A 20,222-nucleotide genomic window follows, 5' to 3' on the forward strand; every position below is an offset into this window, starting at 1 on the left:
GTGTGTTCAGCAGTTGGCAAAATGAGAGCAGCAGAAACAGCAGTTGCCTTGCCAAAAAGATGGTGGTGCCGGTGGGAGACCCAGACACAACGAGCATATGCAACAATTTTAAAAGGCAAAGCCGAGAGAAGGCATTTGGCATATCAACAGGCACTCTTATTAAAAAAAAAAAGGGGGGGGGGATTCATCTTATTTCAACAACTGAATAGTTACCACGAGGACAATTTAAAAGTATGATCCGCTCTATAAAAAGTCAGGCAAGTGGTTAAAGATGTTTCAAGATTTGCAAATAAAATATTTATTTTTATTTATTTTATTTTATTTTTTCAGTTTTGAGATCTTTAAAAGAGATACATTGCTGGGAACACATCCTGAAGGAATGTCTGCCTCTAGCTTAGGAACATTCAGAACACAAAGCACTGAGAATAAATTTTGTGTGAACTGGCTGCCAAGGACTTAGGCAGACAGACACAGTAGCGCAGCTAGGCTGACTTGTGGCTATCTTATCAGCCGGACTGAGAATCAAGGTCGGGGGCTCTGGAATACTTTGCATATCGCTCCTGTAAACAAAGCTTCTGTCAGACACACGGGTTCACTCTCTCTCCTCTGGACCCGTCTGGGACTCCTCTTGGCAGCCTGCTGCCTGCAGTCCGGGACCAGTTAGTCAGCAAGGAAAATTAAGCGCAGATAATCCACAGAACAGATTATTCACTCATGAGTAGCAGGGAGATGAACGAATTTATAAAATATCTCTGACAATGGTATTGGTTTGCAGAACGTCAATGTTCAACTCTGTAAATTTGAACTCAAGTATTTATTCTATCATTGGCAGATTGAATAATCCTTGGCATTTCAGGGGATCGAAAACAAGGCCAAGTCAAATTATCCACCAGCAGTGACTGCGCCAAGATATAGTTGAAAAATGAACTATATAAATCAGATTATTTTTTTAAATCACCTTATCTATTAAGCCTCTACAGATAGCTAGCTTATTATAGATTAAGCCTCTACAGAAAGCTAGCTTAAATAAAATTTCAAAGACACAGTACAAGAAAAAGAAAGTATAAACAGAACTGATATTTAGCCAGTGCACACCAGAATAACCATACCGGTTATAAAAAATACTGAAAATTGCCCTAAGGATTAATAGCTGCTTCCCCAAGGCTCCCGAATTCCCCACCCCCATCTTTCTTCCATTTCATTTCCTCCTGATGCAGCACCTAAAGTCTAATTTGGGGGGAGGGAGAAGTGGGGAAGAGCGGGCATAGGAACCCTGCTTCAACCTTTTAGCAGTATTCATCAGCCAAGGAGTGTGCACTGAGTGTCTGGCATCCATGCCTGACCTGTTAAGTATTTTAGAAATCACCCTTAGTATGAGAGAAGAGGCCTATGGGAGCTTGTTCAAAGCAGCAGTATATGGCAACAATGTTGAAATCATGGGCTCTGAAAAACCCAGCTTGGAAACTCAGTTCTGCCTTTTCCTAAACCCCTAGAAAATCCTAAACATTTTACATAAACTTGGAGCTTAGGGATGCATAACATGCGAAAATGCACTTATTTTTGGATTAGTAGCAGCTAAAACAGTCCAGTTTTTGGCATAGCATAGTGATTCAAAATATGTGGATACTTTCAGCACGCGTTGGCTATTAGTAGTGGCCTCAGAGATGGTAATAAGAAGTTCACACAAATAAAACAGCTCAATTTACCTGCTTTCTTTGATTTTGTGTTTTGCCAGTGTCCGCTGAAGTGCAAAGTTCAGCCGCTCAAACTGAAAATCGAAAAGAAAAGTTGTAAACATTCCCTTAAATAATTGACTCGACGATACATTTTAATCCTTCTCCCTGAAAGTTTCTTGTGAAGAAGCGGCTATGTTATCACTGTAATGGTAAGTGTCATGAATTTACACTTTGGAAAGTGGGACTGGTTTTCCATGGGTTTTTCAAACTTGGGAAGAAACCATGAGCTCACACTAATTTGAGTTTGGATGTGGGTTTGTGGGCCTCAGGCTTTACCAGTGGCAGGTGGTCTTCCTGACAGCCACGGACCAAGGTCAAGGTGTGTGGGAATACAAATAGAAGACTCCAGTTTGGCAAAGTCCGGTCTCCCATGAAGGAATTCTGGGCATCACTCCCTCTGGGTCAGGAAACCCCTTTGGATGTGCTACCAATACGTCAATGTCCGTGTGGCTCAAGCCAAGCCCACCCCTGCTCCTGTCACCAATTCCACACCCAGCCAAGCCAGTGACTCCCTGCCCTTAACTCCACATGCATATTTATGTTTCATGTATCATTTACACTCCCAGGTCTAGAAAACTCTGGCATTATCTGTCTCTCCCTTTCTTTTATCCCTTAAATCCAATCTGTTGCCAAAATCAGTTGATCACTGATTTGAAACAAATCTTGGATTTGCCCTAATTTGCACCGATTTCCTTTCTTTGAACTAATTATCTTCACCAAACACATGTAATTTTACTCTCTTTTATTGATTTCGTGAATTTTCCTATACTTCAAGATATTGCAGATAAGCCTCCATACTTTTTAAATACTTGACTCTCAATCTTTCTTAACAGCTTGTTGTCTCTGGTTAATAAGGGGAAGGAGAGCATTGGTAAACAGAGCTGCCAATTTTTTTTTTTATTTTTTTTTTGCAGAGCATGTAAAAATCATATGTATCCACATGGGTATACATAACCGCTGGTTCTTTCTGTAGTTTAATGAGAGAAAAGTGAAGAATTTTCTGGCTCTATTCCAAGTTGGGAAATTCCTTTCTCCTAAGCACTATTTATATCTCACTTAGAGTTTCCACTGGTTAAGGGAGGCAGTGGAGTTCAGCAAAATAGACCAAGCTGCTGTTTTAATAAAATAAATCATGAAAGGGACTTTCATTATAGAGCTTCAGAAAGATTTGAAATTTATTAGGAAAAAATGCAAGTGCCGAAAAGAAATAAAAGAAAACTTAAATGTAGAACAGCTTTTCTGACTGGTCCGATAAAGAGAGGGAGGACATGTCTGCCTCAGGATGAAGGAAAGGCTGGAAGGTTCATGAATTTTAATACTTACTCCAGCCATAAAAACAAATTGGAGAGTAAAGTCTGATTATCTAAAATGAGAACTATAGTCTGTCCAATGGTATTTTGAGTCTCTTCCTTTGGATAACAGATAGAATTGTTATCCAAACAGTAAAAGAATTAAATGTCTACATTAAAAAATTTTTAAATGCTATTTAATTAAAGACATGCAGATGTTTGGGCAGTTGATGGAATAATCTAGATTAGTATTACTCAGTCCAAATGTATGCAACATTAGACCATTTACTGTTATAAGGCAAATGACCTCAGTTGTCAGAGAGGAGTTCTAGTGAATAATACCTACTGTACCTCTTCTGCCGCTTAGAATTCTTATAGTCTTGCCTTTCCATCTACTACCAAGCAGTATTGTCAAATTTTAATAAATACTTCTATGAGTTCACAAACAACAGAGATTATTCTAAACAAAGACAAAGAATCCAGTACAATATCATTTATATTGATATTTGGAATGTTTTAGCATGTGGGTGACTTCTACTTTAGGAATTCAAAACCTATCAGACAAAATAATGAAGCCAACATGGCAATGACAAGACTCAGGAGAAGCATGGAGGCTCTCCGGCTTCCCCATCATTCCCATCATCCCCACCTGTTCCCCTCTGGGCACCTCACTCTGTCCTTGGAAATGAGACTACCAACCACTCCCCAGACTGGGATGCCAACCAACCAACTCCCTGACAAGGGCTATGTCCCTCATCCCAGCCAAAGCTGGCTGTCTAGTGACTAGAGTAGGATAAGAATATTAAATATTTCTATTTCAAAGGCGATTAACCAAAGTATTTTTGTGATGATACTATATTCAAAATTAGTCCCTTCAACTTTCAGCTAATTCTAATTCAAGCTTCAATTTAAGTATCTTCTTTCTCACTCACTGGAGCCCATATTGTTTGACAGCAGAAATTGCCTTCGAAAGCTGTGTGACTTTGGTCAAGTTACTTAGCTCTCCTAGTCCTTAGGGATGTGCTTCAATGCTTTGGTGTTGAGTCAATTAAAAATTACCAGTGGATTATGATAGCTGGAGTCTAATTCTGATCTCATAGGTTATGTGAGTGTCTATAAAACTGAACACAGATGGAGGGAAGAAGAAATCATGGAGACTTTCAGCTGCTCTTCTCTTTAGCCCTGCAGGGGGAGAGGAGCTCTCGACATGCCTCTTCTATTCCTAAAATATTTGACCTAATGAAGTATATGCTCTATTCCCAGTGTTCTGTCACAGGTAGATTAACAGAAGATGCTCCATATCTCAAAATGATATTAGGCTAGGCAGCTCACAGAGCTATTTCAAGAAGTGTCTGAATTAACAACTCTGACACAAAGGACCAGGTCAAGCCTGGCCTGAGCAGAGATTTCAGACTCAGACACAGCAGGAAAAGGGAGATTTCCCCACCTCAACAAATTATCAGGGGATACATCTTACTCTTTGGATTTAGAAGAAGAAAACATGGCAGAAAAGAAGTTATTATTCAAGGAACTTGATTTTAAAATAACAGTTGACAACTACTGGTCATTTATGGTATGGGAAGAGGTATGGATCACTTCACTTCATGTTCATTAAAACTCTCAAACATAGAGACTGTCATTGTTTCCATTTTACAGATAAGGAAGCTGATGCTAAGGGGCTAAGCAGTTGCTCAAAAGGATCCTTTTGAAAACAATTCAAGATGTTAAACATTTTAAGAGAAACACAATTTAAGACGATGATTGCTTTAAAGGAATGCTTTTCTGTGTTTCCAGGAAACATCTATCAGAGACTTGAGAGTGAGAAAGCAAGTGTTTACGTTTTCCTTAGAAAACCATTATTTTACAATTTTCAAAATATCAGTAACATCCTGAACAGGGCAAGCACTCACCTCGGGGAAAATCAGTTTGCAAATGCTCTCTGCCAAAGTGTGAAGGTAGACGCGGCTCCGACTGGTCTTCCTTTGAGGGAGACTTCCTTGCACATTCTTCTCAGGGGCGTCCTGACAGATGGGCAGGGTGGCTGAGCAGCTCTCTGCGTTTCCTGCCACCTCCTCTGCTGGCTCTTTTGGAGCCTCCCCTGGTGCCAGTAAGGAGAAAGGACACTCCCCTGTGATCTTGAGATCCTTCAGCTTCGTACAGAACATGGTGTCAGTGGCCTCAGCCTGCTGTGGATCTCGCCCTGGTGAGCTGCTCTTCTTATGTGGGACTGACAAATGGAAGCCACGATCAGCTCAAGGACACTGGTGATGGGAATGTCTACGGGCAGTAGAAAGTTGGAACAGAGAGCGAGTGACTTAGTGCACTTACGAAAACAGAAAAAGACAGGTGTGAATAAGCAAAGACCACACAGTCATATTGCATTTTTCAAGTAAAAAAAAAAAAATCTGGTGGGAATCTAATCTAATAACAGACAAACAGGTAATTGACCATACCTTCGCTACACCTCCCATTGGCTAATCAGTGGTGTATGCAAATTAACCGCCAACAAAGATGGCGGCTAATTTGCATACTGCAGCCAGCTCAAGCTGCCATCCGGCCCCCGTGTGCCGCCTAAGCCCCACCCCCAGCTGGGACCCCCATCTGTGGCCCTGGGCGGAGGGCAAAAATAAACTCAAAATGGATAAAGGACTTAAATATACGACCGGAAACCATAAAAATACTAGAAGAATCCAAAGGCAACAAAATCTCAGACCTATGCCGAAGCAATTTCTTCACCGATACAGATCCTAGGGCATTGGAAACTAAAGAGAAAATAAACAAATGGGACTACATCAAAATAAAAAGTTTCTGCACAGCAAAAGAAACCATCAACAAAACAACAAGAAAGCCCACTACATGGGAGAACATATTTGCCAACATTATATCTGATAAGGGCCTAATCTCCAAAATTTATAGGGAACTCATACAACTTAACAAAAGGAAGATAAACAATCCAATCAAAAAATGGGCAAAGGATCTAAATAGACACCTTTCAAAAGAGGACATTCAGAAAGCCAAGAGACATATGAAAACATGCTCAAAGTCACTAATCATCCGAGAGATGCAAATCAAAACAACAATGAGGTACCATCTCACACCTGTCAGACTGGCTATCATCAACAAATCAACAAACGACAAGTGCTGGAGAGGATGTGGAGAAAAAGGAACACTTGTGCACTGCTGGTGGGAATGCAGACTGGTGCAGCCACTATGGAAGACAGTATGGAGTTTCCTCAAAAAACAAAACATGGAACTCCCATTTGACCCTGTGATCCCACTTCTAGGAATATATCCCAAGAAACCAGAAACACCAATCAGAAAGGATCTATGCACCCCTATGTTCATAGCAGCACAATTCACCATAGCTAAGATTTGGAAACAGCCTAAGTGCCCATCAGTAGATGAATGGATTAGAAAACTGTGGTACATCTACACGATGGAATACTATGCTGCTGTAAAAAAGAAGGAACTCTTACCATTTGCAACAGCATGGATGGAACTGGAGAGCATTATGCTAAGTGAAATAAGCCAGTCAATGAAGGAAAAATACCACATGATCTCACTCATTTATGGATAATAAAGACCATTATAAACTTATGAACAAAAATAGATACAGAGGCAGAGCAACCTCGAACAGACTGTCAAACTACAGCAGGAAGGCCGGGGAGGGTTGGGGGGCAGGATGGGAGGGTAAGAGATCAACTGAAGGACTTGTATGCATGCATATAAGCATAACCAATGGACATAAGACACTGGGGGGTAGGGGAGACCAGGGGATTGTCAAGGGCAGGAAAAAAAGGAGACATATGTAATACTTTTTGTTAATACTTTAGCAATAAAACAATTAAAAAAAAGATCTATAATATGTGTGCATTTTGGTATACTAGTAAAATACTTGCTTTTAATATTTTAATATTTTTCAAATGGAACATAATTTTCTCCAAAGTGTCCTCATTAACACAAACTACTGGTGTCCATTTTTATAACCCTTTTAGGCTAGTTTGATTCCACATTGGTGAAACAATATGGTTTTAAGACAGAAGCCAAATCTAAATGTAGTTTTATTAGTGCTCATACTACTACATTCTCACTATGCTATCACTTCTGATAAATCAGAATAGCATAAACTAATGTCTCCCAAACATACCCAAATATATATACTTGATGCCTAAATACATTTTTTTTCAGATCTAAAACATTGAATATATATTTTCAGAACTGAAACACTGTCTGGTTATAAGTTCAGCTTATAAACAGTTCTAATGATCGTGATTAACTGGGTTCATCATTCTTGGAAAATAAAAAACACACAAAAAAGAGTGGAAAAGAACCTACGTTTATTCACCCCGTTCTATATGCCTGGGAACTCTGTACTTACATTTAAGCCTCACGGGAGTCATTTGATTCTCATAGCAACCATATGGCACAAACATTCTTATTCCCAACGAGCCAGATGCTTGAAAGTTTAGGTCATTTACTTTAGTTTGAAATGCTAGAAAGTGATGGAGCTTGAGTTCAAAGGTAGGTCCATCTCACACCAGAGCCAATGCATTTTCTACTAACTCAAGCACAAATGATACTGGTTTCTAAATAATAAGGCTTAATTTAGAAACTAGGATTAGTTTATCTTAAAAGTGGCTTAGAAGTTTATATTAAAGAGCCAACAAGAACATAATTCTCCTGTTCATTGGCTGGTGGTATTTGAATTATCCAGGATAGAGCCTTATACTTCCGTCTTTAGAACTAGAGTTCAGTTCTTTTCTTTTCTTTACTATGCGCCTAAATGCTCTTAATATATTCTTAATATGCATAAACAATAGCTTTTAATTTGTCACAGGTAAGTTATCTAATAAGTTTAGAGCAATGGACAATTCCTTTTCTGAACTGAAACAAATAGGAAACCTAAATTACCATCTGACAACCTTTGGGGTCTCATGGATATTGAGTAGGTGAAGATTATGGATGCTGACAGGCCAGAAGAAGCTGCCAGTATTCTCTATTATTTAAAGTCATGCCCCAAATCTGTGTTCACATGTAATTTATGAATCTTTAAGAAGGTACAAAGAAGACCCTATATATTCAGGAGCAGAAAACATATTCTGCCAGAATAGAATAGGTAGCTATCTCAGCAGGCTACTGAGTGTCTCAAAGGCAATTTGGCAGTAGGTGCAATGGTTACTTGGATTCCGAAAGACCTAAAAACTTAAAGCTCTCAATTGTATTCCTTGGAAGACTCAGTTCCACAAATATTTGTTTCTCGGGCTTTAATGCATATCAGCATAACTATACTACTATTTACCAATTCCTGACCTCATGTAGGGTTTAGATCTGTGGTCAGCAGGCCTTTCTGTAAAGAGCCAGAAAGTAGGTCTCTATCACTGACCCAGTTCTGTCATTTTTGTATGAAGGCCATAGCTGCTATACAAAGGAATCAATATTGATGTCCTTCAATAAAACTTTATTTGCAAAAACAGGCTGTAGATTTGCTATACAGGCTGTAGTTTTCTGACCCCTGGTTGTGAAAAGCTGAGCAAGTTAACTGAAACATTTTAATCCAAATATAATTTTGACTATAGGACAAGTTACTTCCTCATCTCCCAAAATATAACAGCCTCTGCAGATCCAGTTTTGCACAAGGTGAAAGTAACAAAGGACATTATAGTAGATGGTATTAAATAATTATTGATTTATAATAAGCATAACACCATTATTTTGTATTAGTTTTCAGGAAGAAGAGCTATAGTAACTGAATGCCATGATTTCAGTTATATTTTAATGTAACTACAACAATTACAAGAAGAAAATATTAGAGGAAGAATCATTAGAATTTTTTGAGGGTATTCAAATAAAAGCAAAAGTGATAAAAAATAGAATTCTGATTATAGGTTGAATGTAATGAAGGTATAGAGCTACTTCCTAAAATAAGTTATTCTGGGGCACATTAGAACTTAAATATTGGATCTAGGAGTTTGCTATAATTTCATTTATGATAACGTTTTTCATCAGCTTAATCTTCTCATTAACAATGGATTTCAACTCTTGCCCTGAAACTCAATGTTTTAATTCTCATCTTCCTATTCAATCTCACTGTGGCAGGATACAACTGACTACCCTTCCTTCCTTGAGATTCTCCCCTATTACACAGTTCTATAACTTCCAGAAAACTGTGCCTAACACTGTTTTTAATTAAACTAAAAACAGCAACAGGAAACAAGTTGTACCTATTTCAAGATCAGTTAAGTGTTTAGTCTCATTAAATCACAAATGTATAAACAAACTAATTAGCATTCTTCATCTGTTCAACTGATGAAATTACACTATGAAACAGATGCACGCAGTGCTGATACCTTGGAAACCTATATTTGTCTTATGTTTGCCTGCCAGGAAGACAGAACAGGTTCCTCAACCCAACCAGTGATGTTTTTTACATGTAACACTAGTGGTAACTTCACAAATGACGTGGTCACTTGCAACTTAACACATAGCTTATGATAAAAATGAGAACAACCTGTTAAGGAGAAAACACATTAATTATAGTAATAAATTTGGTGGCAAAGGCTTGGCAAACAGTGGCCCTGTATGTTCTCAGAAATTCAGAGAAATATTTGCCATTCCCAAAGTTGATGATTAAACAGCCTCCAAATATACTGAATGCTCTCTCCTTCTTACTAGTAAGTGATTAACTACTGTGGTGAGAATAATGGTCCAGCTCTTGGCCTCATATTAATAATCAAGATGCCTTACTGTTCAGGTAAGGGGGCTCTTCATCATTTCAACTCTCAGAGCTAATTAAGCACAAAAGTCTTTTTTTTTCTACAAGTAAAATGACCTGAAGAAAACACCCCACAGGTACTCTCTGACACACAAAGCCTTTTTTATAAGAGCAGATCTTAAATTAGAAATGGTGTGTGTGTGTGTGTGTGTGTGTGTGTGTGTGTGTGTGTAACCTAAGAACTAAATCTCCATATATCCAATGATCAATGTCAGAACTAGCACCTAGTCATGCAAAAATCTGTGGTTAAAGATATATACTAGTAAGAGGACCTGGCTGGGTAGTTAAGTTGGTTAGTGGACAGGGCACATACAAGAATCAACCCATTAATGCATAAGTAAATGTAACAACAAATCAATGTTTCTCTCACTCTCTTCCTTTCTTTCTCTCTCTAAAATCAATTAAAAAAAGAGATATAAGTGTTTTAAGATGAAATTCCAAAGTCCAGATTTTTAAGAGTAGCTGAAAGGAACTGAAAACGTGCTGAAAGGAACTGAAAACTAAAACAAACGGCCTTAGTAAGGATAAAGTTCGCATACTCCAGTACAAACTATAGCAACCATGTTCATAAACAGATGTCAAGAACACAGCTTACTTTTCAGGCAGACTGAAAATCTAAAAAATTTTAATTCTTCCAAAATTGAAAAAATATTAAATAAATCAGGCTTTTAAAATGTGTTTCATTTCACTTTGCAGTAGGAAATATTTATAGAACTTTCCCCTGTGATATATAAGGAAAGCAGGACAAAGCAGTAGATAAACTGGTGAGAATGCCCAAGTCTTTCCAGTACTAAATTAAGAAAAAAGACAAGCAAATGACAGACTCCTTTAGGCCATCACTCCTTCCTAGTGTTACCATTATCTTGGCTCCCCTTATAGTGACACTTCTGTTACGTGCTGTGTTCACTTCCTTAAATAACATTTATTCCTAAGTCTCCAACTCTCCTCTGGCTTTTGTGTCCACTATGTTACCGAATTCAACAATAAGCTGCTGAGAGTTAAACTTCAAGGATCTATGAGCTCTTAATAGTTGAATTCTTCGTGCCATTTGCATCTTCCTTTTCATAATCTCCACTCCCATAGAGTCTTTGATACACTGGATTGCCTCCTACTTCGTTCGTTCACTTTTCATTCTATTCAACAAATATTTATGGGTGGCTACTATATGTCAGGCATTCTTCTTCAGCGGTTCTCAACCTGTGGGTCGCGACCCCTTTGGCGGTCGAACGACCCTTTCACAGGGGTCGCCTAAGACCATCCTGCATATCAGATATTTACATTACGATTCATAACAGTAGCAACATTACAGTTATGAAGTAGCAACGAAAATAATTTTATGGTTGGGTCGCAACATGAGGAACTGTATTTAAAGGGCCAGAAAGTTGAGAACCATTGTTAAATGCAGGGACAGAGCAATGAGTAAAGCATATCACCTGCCCTCATGGAGTGTCCAGTGCAGCAGGGAAACTATTTCAGACACATCAGTCCCAAGGTGTGACAAGTGCTATGAAAAAGGCAAGCACATAAGCGCTTTACGAGTGCAAATCAAGGCTCCAAACCCAGAACCAGGAGAAAGAGAACTCTGAGCTGAACTGTAACTCTGAGCCAGGTAATGAGAGTTGCAGAGAAAACAGCAGGCTTGGAGGCCAAGACAGCCCTAGTCATGTTCTAGGAACTGAAATAATTCTAGCCTGGCTAAAGCACGGGGTCAGGGAGAACAAGGTGGTGGTGGTGAGAGATGAGACAGGCAGAGGTCAGGATTTGGGGGGCTCTGTAAACCATGTTAGACAAAGTAAAACTCTATTCTAAGAGCAATTAACGAAATGACTAAAAAGTAAGAAAGTGAATAGGTTAGACTGGATTTTTAAAACGTTATTTGGGATACAAACTGAGAAATGGGCCAGAGTTGGATAGGTGGCTGATCTGGGTTGGACTAGGAGTGACCCTGAGAATGAAAAAAGGAGATCAATTCCAGAAGTATTTCAGGGAGGGACTCTACAAGACTTGGCTACTGACTAGACCTGGCTAGCTGAAGAAAAGGGAGGATACATTCTTCTGACTTTATTTCTCAATGCTACAGCCAAAGGAAGGCTCTCAGGGCGTGCAAAACAATCAAAATAGTCTGTAATGTATTTCCCATGGCTTTGGTTATTAAATTATGACTAGGATCCGATTGGGGGTTTTCAGGATTACAAAATACCTTGTAGGAGTTGGCCTGTTCCAACTCTCCTGATAAAATAGCCTTTTGGAAAGCAGTTTCTTCTCTTAAAAAGCTCAGACAAGAGAAAGCAGGCTCCAATTTACATTACAGAATAGAGCATTCACCTTCCCAAGGACTGCATACACATGCAAGTATAAGGCACTTCCATCTATCTTCAAGAAGAGTGAAGGGTGTTTATCCTAAATTTTGTAAGGATACTGGTAACCCTCCTAAAACAAAGATGTTAACTCTAAAAGTGATGGCAGCCTCACCTCCAGGGACCCAACACAGCAGGAATACCCCCTCCCCTGATGGCAACCTCCTCACTAAAGCTACAGTATGGGACACAAATTATGTGTAATAAACTGTATTAATTCTTCATTTAAAATAAGGTGGATGTGATCCACAACCTTTTTCCTTGGACTTAGGGGCGATTTCTGTGAGATCTTTGCGGTAACAACAAAGTTTAGTATACTCTATAGCAGGGAGATCTTACCTCTAAGAATTAGCATTTTGTGATTTTCAATTTTTATTTCAAAATGTTTACAGAATGTTTTATAACTTTAGTTATAAAGAGCAAGAGCAAAACCTTTAAGACTATAAATCCTAAATATCTATGTTTTTAAAGCTTGAGTGTCATACTCACTAAAATTTGAATATATGTAGTTGGCATCTCTTCACATTAAATAGCATTACCACTTATGAGAGGTCATGAGGAAATCAGATAAATGTTTCAATATTTTGTTCCTGAACTCTATAAAACTATTTCCTGCAGCTACTTTGATAATTCCCATCATAGTTATAGTGCTGTAATAGTTCCTTCCAGATACTTAGTCATTTAAAACTATATTTACTGAAAATATAATTATTACAGAAGAAGTTGTTACAGAATTTACCAGGTGACCGAAAAATGCACAGGAGTACTTGAAGACACAGGAAAAACCCATTTATTTTCAGGTGTTTCGCATGTACTAGTACAATGACTCAGGGGAGACTGTTTCTCTCCAAATCCTGAGCAAACCAATATGGAGGAAGCTTTCCCTTTATACCCTTTTGGTTTCTTTGTCCCCCAAATATGGATGGGACTTCCAGACCTTTCTCGGGCTTTGCAAAAAGCCCCGTGTGTTGGGAGGGGGGCCGTGAGACCACACCTAAAGAAAGGCCTGGCCTGGTGCCAGTGCTAATAACCCCCCTGGGGGGGGGTGTGTATTGTTCATGGTTTAGGGCCTCTGTAAAATGGGAGTACTTAGGTAAACAGGTCTTGCAAGACCAGATAATTAAGGAAGGGGCAGGGACTAGACTATAGGTTAACAAGAATGAACATTAGGCTACTGGCATAGATTCAGATTGCTAGCCCCCCCCCCCAAAAAAAATGTCTTATTTTCCCCATCAAAGTAAAGGGAGAGCTATATTGATGGTATGAAAGGAGTTAAGGGAGAAATAGAATTCCTTTTTACCCTATAAATAAGCCATTTTGTTTCAATCTATTCTCAGATAAATACTGTATATTTCTGTAATGCAGGACATAGAACCTTACCCAACCTAATCAAGAACAAATTAATCAAGAAGTGTAGGCATGGCCACACAGCAAGGAGAAAAGGAACAAATGTGTCAGGGGAGGCTCAGGCTGTGGAGGAGATGCCCGCGACCAACAGAGAGAAAAGCAAGGAGAAGAGGAACAAACGTGTCAGGGGAGGCTCAGGCTGTGGAGGAGATGCCCGCACTGGGCCAGGACTGGGAGGGTCAGACAAGGCTAAACCACCACTGAGAACACCAGACACTCCGGACCCTTGAAAGCAGAGCTTGAAAGCAATGGCTTGTGGGCCAAATCCAACCTGCTGCTGTTTTTGTCCATTCCTTGAGCTAAGAATGGCCTTTACATAATGAAATGGTTGAATAAAAATCAAAAGAAGAATATTTCAGGATACATGAATCCTAGATGAGATTCAAATTTCCATAACTAAAGTTTCATTGAAACATGCCCTCTTTCCTTGTTTCCTGCCACACAGCTCCTAAAAAACCCTGAAATCTCCAAAGTGAAAGGTGTCTTTCTGTATGCTAATGAGATAATGGGAGGCACGGGGCTCCTGGATACCTTCAGGATGGGGCCTGGTTGCCAGGGGAACCATACAGGTGATGAGAGGGTTGGAACGTTCCATCTCACCCAGATCTCTGGGGAGGAGAAAGGGGCTGGAGGTTGAACACATGGAGGTGCCGGGAGGGTAGTGTGTCCAGAGAGGACATGAATGTTCTGAGTTCTTTTCTCCATACTTTGTTTTATGCATCTTTTCCATCTGGCTGTTCCCTGGTTGTATCCTTTCATAATGAACTGGTAACCTAATAAGTAAACTGTTTTTCTGAATTCTGTGAGCCATCCTATTATGAGACCCACAGAGAAGGTCCTGGGAACCTTCAATGTATATCTTGCTGCTTAAAAGGACCAGATGCCCAGACTTGTGACTGTCAGGTGAAGTGGGAGCACTCTGGTGGGATGGAGTCCCTTCATCGGTGGGAACTGATGCTACCTCCAGGTTATAGTGTCAGAGTGAAACTAAGTTGAAGGACATGCAGCGGGTGTTGGAAATTACTTGGTGAGGACAACACACACACACATTTGGTGTCAGAGTTAAGTACTGATAGTAAAGGAAAAACAGGAGTTTTACCTTCTCAAGCTCCTTTATTTATGAATGGCCTATGGCTGCTGCTGTGGAAGTACAACAGCAGAGATGAATAATTGTGACAGAGACCACATGGCCAGCAAAGCCTAAATATTTACTCTCTTGTCCTTTATAGAATCAGCTTGCTGACCTCTGTTTTAAAGGGTTACGAAGAACATACATATGTCATTTAATCTTCTCAATAATCCTATGGGGAAAGAGGTGTGTGTGTGTGTGTGTGTGTGTGTGTGTGTGTGTGTGTTTTAAGATTTTTTAAAAAAGACATTGTTTATTGAGTTTGGAGAGAGAGAGGAAAGGATAGGGAGAGAGAAAGAGAGAAAGATCGATGTGAGAGACAGGGACCAAACCTACAACTTGGGCATGTGCCCTGACCGAGAATCAAACCAGCAACCTTTCAGTACACTGGACAATGCTCAACCAACTGAGCCACACTGGTCAGGGTTTTAACATCCTTTTATTCTAGAAGAATCTGAAACAGGAAACAAATCTGGGCCTATCTGATTACAGAGCCAATGCTCTGGGGTGGTCTTTAATACACCATAGTGTTTGTTACTTAAATTCCTCTATGAATAAATACAACCTGGGAATATAAAGATTAAATTCATCTGCTAAACTAGAAGACAGAAGAAAATGGAAGGTCAGACTGTTGGGCATGTCAACTGAGGGAATGAAGCCATGATATTCTGGCATGGTTGGCGTGAGAGACCCTTTCAGGGTCCCGGTGAATTCTAAAGAGACTCCCTTTTGCAAAATATTACTTTGAGCCTCTCTCGTTCTAGGAACTAGAGTAGATCTGGATTTTTGCATAATAATTAGAAGAAATCATTATCAGAAATGAATTTTGGCTTCAGAACCTGTGCTTTGCGCGTATATGTTTGGATACTCACAAAGTTCATGCTGTGCTGAGGTCTTTCCCATTAAACCCCAAACCACAACCGTATTCTATTAATGCCTTCTCGCCTCTCTAATTGTTTGAAAACAGGGAAAGTGAAAAGAAATATTCCTGTTCACAGTAAACCCCAACCAATTTTCTTATTCATTTCTGTATCTCTCACATAAAAGTCTACATAAAAACACAGGCATTTCAAGATTAGAAGTTTAGAACTAGAAGTTTATATAAGATTATGTATTGCAATAGTTTCCACTTGCAGATGACAGAAGTCCAGATTTTAGTGACTTGGCCCACATCCCAAAGCTCGTGAGGTATAGAGGTCAGATAAGATTTATGCAAGTTTCACCAGGAGACCAGAGTTCACCTCAGTGAAGTCTGATCACCCCCTCAACTGAAATACAGAGAAGCCCTCCTCCTTTTGTGGATCCCCAACAATTACAGCTACAGCTTTGAGAAAAAATTAACAGTACTTTTAATTCAAGTTCCACACTTAATCACTTGCGAGTTATCATAAATCATTCATCTTAGTCCCACTAAAGGCTTATGGTTCATCTACATTTCACACGAATATTAATGCACACTATAAAATTATTTGGCTGTCTACAATTTCTAAAATATTTCCCCAGGCTCTTTATTATGGTTTTCTCATCACTTTTGGTACGTTCTCAAGAAGCTATCTTTAGTCCTTTTCCAATTTTCTAAACATATTTTCTAAAGAAACTTATTCTTCTGTCTTCACTACTTAATTGAAAGTTAGGCATGTTTTCAGCCTTAATCTAACTAGCCAATACAGATGGACAATTTATCCAACTTTGGACTTCCAGTAAGTTATTTTATGCTGAAAGTGAAAGACAGAACTACTGGCTTGAAGACATCTGGTATAAACATGGAAAAGGTATAGGCAGCTTACTCTTTGTTATCAAATTTATTCAATTTCCCCCCCAACCTCCTTGTATTTTCATATGTGCAGACACAAATACATATATGTAATTGAAACAAAACTTGAAAAGAAAAATGTTTCAAAAGTTTTCCTATATATTTCCCTTTTCCATTTATTATTTTATTAGCTATTTATATATTTGTATGATTTTTACCAGTTATTTTACTATTTTATTATTTATTTATTAACTTTTTTGGAAGGGAGAAATCTCACTCCACCTAGTACATAGAAATTTATGAAGTTCACTCACATCTGCCAAAGAAACCAAAAATGCTCATGTTATGCACGATCCTCCTTTTCCATTTCACTGTGAAATTAGCTTAAATGGAAAACCACACATTCTTCCTATAGTTCTTTTCTCTATCAGAAGCACTGAGCACAGTATTACTGGACATTTAATACATATTAAGTAATATAAATAAAATATACTATTAGGCTACTAATATACATAGGACAAAACACAGGCAAAAAAACCCCACACCTGCCCTAACCGGTTTGGCTCAGTGGATAGAGCGTCTGCCTGCAGACTCAAGGGTCCCAGGTTCGATTCTGGTCAAGGGCATGTACCTTGGTTGTGGGCACATCCCCAGTGGGGGGTGTGCAGGAGGCAGCTGATCGATGTTTCTCTCTCATCGATGTTTCTAACTCTCTATCCCTCTCCCTTCTGCTCTGTAAAAAATCAATAAAATATATTTAAAAACAAACATACAAAAAAACCCCCACACCTATACAATAAAAGTAAAATGAGGCTACTTTGGAACCCATAGAATGTCTTTGCTTTCTGAAAAAAATTATGAGTCATTAATAAATTCATTTATAACTCAATCAATATTTGCTGAGCTTCTGAAGAGAATGAAGATATTCCTTTCTATTTTCTTCAAAGTCTAGTATGTATATATTTATATTAGGTATACATATATTCTTAAATGGCTATAATAAAAAGTGGAGATCGGGTAGAGACAGAGAATTAATGATGTTTATAATAAATATCATTTTTTAGGCTGGGGCAGCAAAAGGCTGATCAGGGAAACTTCCTTGTAATGTATGGAATTTGAACTTATTTTTTTAAATGTCTACAGCTTAGGCATAAAAATATTAGCAAAAGGGCATGCCATAGAGAAAGAATGGTGTAAGTGAATTCAAGGAGTGAAGGAAGTGGTGGCGAGGGGCAGGAAAGGATGGGTGCTGGAGATACTATAAAATTAACATTGTCATCATGTGGCAACAGACTAGATCTAAGGAACAAGATGACTCTGAGGTTTGTCTAGAAGGATAATGGTGCCTTTAACAGAAAGAGGCAACAGACGTAGGCTTGAGAGAAGGAATGTGGAATTTTGTTTAATATACAAGGATCTTGAACTGTTAGTGGGGCATCTAGGTAGCGATGCATTTGAAAATTGGAGTCTTTAATTAAGGAGTGTTTAACAGACTAATGATATGAATTTGTGGTCCTCCACATAGAGGAATCCATTAAAGTCTGAAGTTTATTTCAGTTTATTTCAATCTGTTCAATGTCAAGGGGCTACCTGTAGAGAGAGAAGATGGCCAAATTTAGTACTGTGGGAAAAATTCATATTTAAGGACTGGAGGAAGATGTTATGACTAACATGGAGAAGCAGCTATCAGACAAATATGATGAGAATGTAAACAGAAGAGAACACGTTCAAAAAGGAGTGTATGTCGAGAGTCTGAAGAGGGTAGGGGAGTGTATTAGTCAGCTTAGGCTGCCATAACAAAATGCCAGAGACTGGGTGACTTTAACAGCGGACATTCATTTTCCCATAGTCCTGGAGGCTGGAAGTCTAAGATCAGGGTCCAGCATGGTCCAGTTCTGGTGAGGTCCATGAGGTCTATCTTCCTGATGTGCAGATGGCCACCTCCTTGCTGTATCCTCACATGGCCAGGGAGAGAAAGAGACAAGCTCTCTGGTATATCTTCTTATAAGGGCACTAATCCCATCATAAAGGTCCCTACTAATGACCTCAACTAAACCTAATTATCTCCCGGAGACCCTGCCTCTAAATACCATCACAATGGGGATTTGGAATTCAACATATGAAATGGAGGTGAGGCACAAGTCAGTCTATAGCAAGAAGACCGAGAAAATATCATTTGACTTTTAGATGGTAAATATATGACTTTTATGAGGCAAATTTCAATAATAATAGAGTAAAAAAAGAAGAATGTAAGAAATTATGGAGGAAATATTATAGTGTAAATGAGTGAAGATTACTTTAAGGCTAATTACATTAAGAGGAATAGCAAGTTTGAAAGAAAGATTTTTCGGATTAGAAATCTTTTGATGTACGTATGTTTATTGGTAGCTTTTTCTAAATAAGAATACTTACTACACAGTTTGCAAAGTTAGCTCAAAAAAAGTGAAAGACAGAGACTTTCACTTCTGATTAAGTTGTATAAAATCATAAGAGACTCCCACTCTAACCCTAATAATGAGAACTAGCTTGATAAACTGTATGATCATAGCTATACTGGTAAAAAAAATATCTATCTGAGCACATATACTGAGAAACTACAGTTAAAGTCATACTTTATTTTTTAATATGTTTTTATTGATTTCAGAGAGAGAAAGAAACATCAATGATGTGAGAGAATCATTGATTGGCTACCTCCAGCACGTCCCACACTGGGGATGGAGACCAAAACCAGGGCACGTGCCCTAACCGGGATTCATGGGTCAACTCTCAACCACTGAGCACACCAGCCGGCTAAAGTCATACTTTGAAGTGAAAGACTGAACACTTTCTGACTATGATGAGGAACACAAGGCAAGGACTCCTTCTCTCACATCTAATCAACATCGTACTAAAATTAGCTGCTAGTCATTGAAATAAGAAGAAAAAGGCAATAGATGGCTGCCCCAGCAAGCTCCGCAGCTCAGGGGCCCTGAGCCCCCTGTCCTGGGACCTGGGGATAAGTTTGGCTGTAGACATGGGGGTGAGGGTGGGGGGAAGGCAATAAGATTAGAAAGAGATAAGTATAACTGCCATTTTATGTATATATAATTATTTATGTGAAACTTTCCAAGAGAATATACAAAATAACAACTAGAACTAAGAAGTAATTTTAGCAAGGTTGTAGGATACAAAGCTAATTTTTTAAAAGTCCATTGTAATTTCTGTACTGATAGTTAACAATTGAGAAATTATATTTTTAAAAATCCTTTTATAATAATGTCAACAAATATAAAATAATTAGAAATAAATCTAACCAAAGACTTGCAAGACTGCCAAATTACAAACATTCGTAAAATAATTTTTTTAAAAGCCAAATAGATATACCAGGCTCAATATTGTTAAGGTATCAAATTTCCCTAAATGATCTGAACATTCAATGCAATCCCAGTCAAAATCTCAGCCAGCTTCTTCGAATTTTACTATTTAGTATTCAGCTTTTTAAGATTTAATGAAAACCATAGACTAGCTAAACCAATACTAAGGAAGAAAACACTGAAAAGCACACACCTGATTTAAAACTTATAAAGTTACAGTAATCAAAAAGTTTGGTATTGGTTTGAAATGAGTAACAGAGATCAATGGAACAAAGGGTCCAAAAACATGTTGACCTGTGAACCAGGAGGTCACTGTTCAATTCCCATTTGGGGCACATGCCTGGATTGTGGGCTTGATCCCCAGTGTGGGGCATGCAGGAGGCAGCCAATCAATGATTCTCTCTCATCTTCCTCTCTCTCTTTCTC

At 38.7% G+C, this 20,222-nt stretch overlaps 1 protein-coding gene across 5 annotated transcripts in view; it reads right to left on the bottom strand.

Moving 5' to 3' along the window:
- The window catches only part of GUCY1A3 (guanylate cyclase 1, soluble, alpha 3), a 49,356-nt gene that overhangs the window by 17,099 nt on the left and 12,035 nt on the right, over positions 1–20,222 (bottom strand). For all 5 annotated transcript variants that reach the window (XM_005860768.2, XM_005860770.2, XM_005860769.2 and 2 more), the window contains exons 2-3: positions 4,936–5,302; positions 1,707–1,768 (exon numbers count right to left, since the gene is read on the bottom strand). In XM_005860768.2, coding sequence (XP_005860830.1) covers positions 1,707–1,768; positions 4,936–5,190 — 317 coding nt within the window. In that variant the 5' untranslated portion in view covers positions 5,191–5,302. The remainder of the gene's footprint in view (positions 1–1,706; positions 1,769–4,935; positions 5,303–20,222) is intronic.

Source organism: Myotis brandtii, unplaced genomic scaffold, assembly GCF_000412655.1.
Source record: "Myotis brandtii unplaced genomic scaffold, ASM41265v1 scaffold14, whole genome shotgun sequence".
In the NCBI taxonomy this organism is placed as follows: domain Eukaryota; kingdom Metazoa; phylum Chordata; class Mammalia; order Chiroptera; family Vespertilionidae; genus Myotis; species Myotis brandtii.